This window comes from Lactuca virosa, chromosome 5, assembly GCF_052849685.1.
Source record: "Lactuca virosa cultivar CGN04683 chromosome 5, Lactuca_virosa_CGN04683_v6, whole genome shotgun sequence".
NCBI lineage: Eukaryota > Viridiplantae > Streptophyta > Magnoliopsida > Asterales > Asteraceae > Lactuca > Lactuca virosa.
In genome coordinates, this window is record NC_136430.1 from 319,195,434 (window position 1) to 319,200,409 (window position 4,976).

The 4,976-nt window shown below is 29.5% G+C and overlaps 1 protein-coding gene across 1 annotated transcript; it reads right to left on the bottom strand.

The window, feature by feature from the left end:
• Window positions 1-2,990: 2,990 nt before the first annotated feature.
• On the bottom strand, window positions 2,991-4,575 carry LOC145116024 (uncharacterized). The gene is made up of 5 exons (XM_079052385.1): window positions 4,169-4,575; window positions 4,004-4,072; window positions 3,685-3,767; window positions 3,381-3,580; window positions 2,991-3,313 (listed from the first exon to the last, which is right to left on the bottom strand). The coding sequence occupies exons 1-5, from the start codon at window positions 4,390-4,392 to the stop codon at window positions 3,233-3,235; spliced, it is 657 nt and encodes a 218-aa protein (XP_078908511.1). The 5' UTR covers window positions 4,393-4,575; the 3' UTR covers window positions 2,991-3,232.
• Between the last annotated feature and the right edge of the window lie 401 nt (window positions 4,576-4,976).

A 4,976-nucleotide genomic window follows, 5' to 3' on the forward strand; every position in this document is an offset into this window, starting at 1 on the left:
AAGCGGTCCAGTCAAGCCAAGAGCCTAGAGAGCGGTCCAGATAGGCGGTATGCCCAGTGCGACGGTCCAGTCAGGCTGTAGGCTCATGTATGTATGCTGTTATTTGTATGGTTGTGTGTGGTACTTTAGGGGAACTCACTAAGCTTTGGCTTATGGTTTAAGTTTATGTTTCAGGTATTTCTCATGATCGGGGCAAAACGAAGGCGTGATCGTACACATCCTTCGGTGTTATGTTTTAGAGATTTATGATACATTGATCTTGAGAAATATTTGTATTTTGATACTTGATATTGAGTTGGGCTTGCTTGAAAACAATGATTTCCTTTCAATTAAAAAGATAAAATTTCATAATTGGTCCCTGTGGTTTGCAAAATATCTCACTTTGAGGACTTTCATGGAAAACGTCGTGCCACTGGTCCTGTGGTTTGCAAAACTTCATGAATGGTCCTCCTGCCATTATATCTAACTTTTTAGCTATTAGATTTTTATGAAAAAAGCTATTTTACCTTTATACCAAATTTACAATATACTATACACCTTAAGGACCATTTGTGCAATATTATAAATTTGAAATTTTATATATATATATATATAATTTATAAATATAGATTATATATATATATATATATATATATATATATATATATATATATATATATATATATATATATAATTTCAACAATTTGATAACGGTTTTTTTTCTATCTTTTTGACATTTTGGTTTCTATTTTTATTTTATAATTTTAATTATTTATGGTTTTTAATGTTTTTATTTATTTTGATTCAAGTAAATAAACTTAAATTCGATAAACCATGTCGAAACTGTTTTTTCTTTAATTTTTTTTATTTGTGAATTGGAGCATTAATGTTTTTTTTTTAAATTTTATGCCGTTAAGGTTTATATTTTTTTTTTACTTGGATGCTTCATAGTTAATATCGTTAACAAATTTATGTTTGCATTTATCATTATCATTATTTCACCTTTTATTTTCTAGTTTTTTTTATAACTTTAGTTATTTATTATTCTTCTATTGCTTTTATTTATTTTGATTCAAGTAATGAAAAATAGAAAAACAAAAGACAAAATGCAAACACCAAAATTGTAACATACTATAATATATTAATACATTTTACGTTTTTTGGTTATTTTCATATATTTTTTAATTTTTTTCGTATTATTTTTTAATATTTTCCTAATTTTTTTCGTTATTTCGTTTAATTTTTCATAAATTTGATAACTTTTTTTTGACATTTTTCAAAAAATGTATAATATATGAATATATTAGAGTTTGTTTTCTATTTTTTTTTAATAATTTTGGTTATTTGTCGTTTTTGTAACTTTTTTTTATTATTTTGATTCAAGTAATAAAAAAGTTATATTTATATTTGAAATTTTAGTCCACTTTTTTCTTTATATTTTTTCTTCTTTAGTGGTTATTTTATATATGTTATGACAAATTAAATTTTGAAAAATAAAACAGTTTGTCTATTGAGAATTAATGTTTCAATGTGTGACATTTGCGATTTATAATTCATAAAATAGGAAAACTAGCTAATATTTTTAAAATGTAACTTTCAAATTAAATCCTATTTCTATATGAGATATCAATAGTTCAAATTCAAGATAATATTTTTCAATTTGATAATAAACTAAAATAAAGAATAAAAATAATAATAAGTGTCGGACTCTATAAAAAAGTTGTTACAATATTTTAAATTGAAGTTTTTTTTCATTCACTTGAATCAAAATAAATAAAAATATTAGAAAAACTATAAAAAACCAAACTTATATATATATATATATATATATATATATATATATATATATATATATATATATATATATATATCAAATTTATATTTATAATTTATATATATATAAAATTTCAATTTACAAAACTTACGCAAATAGTCCTCGAGGTTTGTAGTATATTGAAAATTTGGTACAAGGGTAAACTAGTTTTTTTCATAAAAATCTAACAACTGAAAAGTTAGATTTAACGGCAGAATGACCATTCATGAGGTTTTGCAAACAACAGGGAAGTGGCGTGACGTTTTCCATGAAAGTCCTTAAAGTGATATATTTTGCAAACCACAAAGACCAATTATGAAATTTTGTCAATTAAAAATGAAAAATTTTATCGTGTTTTTGGGATGTTACACAACCAAACAACTTATATGGTTGAAGACCTTCTTATTAAAACTTAGTTTTCAGCAACTTAGTTTTCAGCAAAGTGATTATGTACTGCATTGTGACAACCAGAGTGCTGTTCACCTGGAAAAGAATGCAATGTTTCATCGCAGAACAAAAAATATTTAGATGAGGTACCATTTCATCCGAAAATTAATTAATGATGGAACTCTAAATTTGAAGATAATCATTGGTATGAAGAATCCAACATATGTGTTCACCAAGGTGGTTACCACTAATAAGTTGAAGTTTTGTATGGCTTCAACCGTTCTTCCAATAGTTTAAGGAGAGAGAGAGAGAGAGAGAGAGAGAGAGAGAGAGAGAGAGAATGTTGCAGAGATAAAATTCCAATGTAATATTGTGAGGCAGTGTTTTGTGCAGAGTCTGTCAAAAAGTAATATTGTGAGGTAGTTTTTTGTGCAGAGTCTTTCTTTGACAGCAAAAAGTGTGAGTAATACCTTACACTGAGTGATCTTATTTCAAGTGCATTTTAGCATTAAATGATTGTAATTTTTTTGGTGATAATGAAATCCCCTCTTTCTCTAGTTCGCCCGTGTGGATTTGCCGATCAAAAGTGATCGTATGAACCACGTTAAATATCGTATTTTGATTTTTACAGTTTTTCAGTTGTATTTATTCCCCATGTGTTACCAAAATAATTTATCGTTTTGTCTGAAGTGCTTAACCGGTTTTGTTTTCCCAACACTAACGTGTGCACCCAAACACTTATCGGACAATCTCCACTATTGTGCATGCTCTTATGCCATCTTGGCATTGCATATAATGTGTTGGTTGATAGTTAAAGCGAGGGAAATAGGTGTTTGTATACAGTCATTTGTATTGTGTTTTTTCAAAATAACAACACACCAAATTTGATCTAATGTTCTATCTCGAGTTCTCTCACGGTTTTCATAATCCTGGTATTAATTTTATATACACGATTTAGCATATCTGCTGAATATATACACACAAGATACATTAATTTACAATTTTTTCGACAGAAGTAAGATATCTAATGAAAATGTATCCTTTGTTCATTATCTACTTTTTGTGTTCGATTTTATCTTTGACGGATTCTACCAAATCCTCCAACTCTGCCAAGTCTTGCTTCAGATCACCAACCTGCCCAGAAAGTATTTTGTTAGCAAATGGAAGCTAAACATTGAACAACTTGTTATTAATTAAGTACCTTGTGGAGGAAATTTTGGGTCATTCGAGCATCCTTTACAGTAACACTAGATACATGTTCTACCATCAGAGCAATTTCTCTCATTTCACCATTGTTTAGATTCTCTGCAACCTCTGCTGATAATTTTTCGGTTGTGGACGCAACTTTTTCTACCACCTCGGCCACTTCCTCAACCTCTTTAACAACCTCTTCCAGCTTATCTGAAAATCATCATTATCTTCATTTGTTTTAGCATCTATTTATGCAAACAAAGATCAAAGACATCGTGTGGAAAGGATAACTAAATTATTTTAAATGTACTTGCCTTCTAGCTTTAGCATGCTGTCCCATTTTTGCTTCCATGATGAGAAGAGCAAGGGCAAGATCGTGCCCAAAACCCATTTTACCCTGCACTAAATTACATTCTATACATTAGTTCTATGTTGATAGGATTATACTTGCTGCAAAAATTCACCTGCTATATACAAGTTCATTCATTATTTAGCAGAAAGTTGCATTTAATTGTAAAGAAGCTTTTTTAGAAATGGGACTGTAAAGAGGTGATGTGGGTTCTTTTAAAAAAAATAAATAAATAAAGCATTGTTTGTTTTGTTGGTTGTGTATGAAGGTCAAAGATTGCATACCAATAAAAGATGCTAGGCTTTGGAGAAGCTGGATCAGACGGCATAATATGTAAGGTATCTTCCTCTTCCCTACATTTTTCAGTTCAGAAAAGAAAGAACAAGTTCATGGTTTAAATATTAGCCTTTATATAAACGAAAAAAAGGTAGAAAGGTGTATAAATGCACATTTTAGACTCTGGTCTTTTTGTAGAATTGCCACGGGAAATGGTTAGGGCTTGGTGCATTGAGCTACCAATGCCATACCCCATCTTGGAAAGCCTCATATCTCCGCTGATATGCTTGTGGGCCTGAACACCGATTGAGCTCCCCTGACTAACTCTATAGCGGCATATCAGCAAGGTGGCAAAGCTACGGGCACCATAAGCTGTTGAAGAGCTTCTTGGATTCATGGCGCTGAAGTCAACTCCTCAAATGTAGAAAATATATGCTAAAAGGGTTTGGAAAGGCTAATGAAGTTATCTCTTAAGGAAGAAAATGCAATTTAGAATGGAACACAAAAGGGTATAGAAAATATGTTTTTAAGATATACAAACACGGCAAGAGATCTGGATGAGAATGATGATACTTGGGAGGATTTGTTTTTTTAGGTTTTGGTGACTTTTAAGCAATTAACGGAGTGCATTGATTAACAAGCTATATGTTACTTGCAAGTTTTGAAGAAATAAAGGAGAACACCACTTAGTGTATTTTAAAAGTGTCCGCAGCTTTGCTCTAACTTATAAATTAATTTGTAATTTAGGTTTTCAATAAGTTACATGGACTATATTTCACTAGCTAACTGATAGTTGCTAGTTAAATAATTAAGCTGATAAAAAAATAGTGTTTGGTCAAAATATTTAATAAACTAAACTGAAATACATAAAATAACATAAAAAAAAGAAATTAAATTGTTTCCTACCTTTTATGCCTATAAATATTCCTACCCACTAATATTATGACACGTGTCATCATTCCACCATTCAATTTAATTTTA

Excerpts from the sequence above, each read along its gene's own strand:
- LOC145116024 (XM_079052385.1), bottom strand. The coding sequence starts at position 4,392 with ATGAATCCAAGAAGCTCTTCAACAGCTTATGGTGCCCGTAGCTTTGCC. Across the intron at positions 4,073-4,168 it reads AAAAGACCAGAGTCTAAAAT|GGAAGAGGAAGATACCTTAC; the intron begins GTGCATTTATAC and ends TGAAAAATGTAG. Across the intron at positions 3,314-3,380 it reads CCCAAAATTTCCTCCACAAG|GTTGGTGATCTGAAGCAAGA; the intron begins GTACTTAATTAA and ends CTTTCTGGGCAG.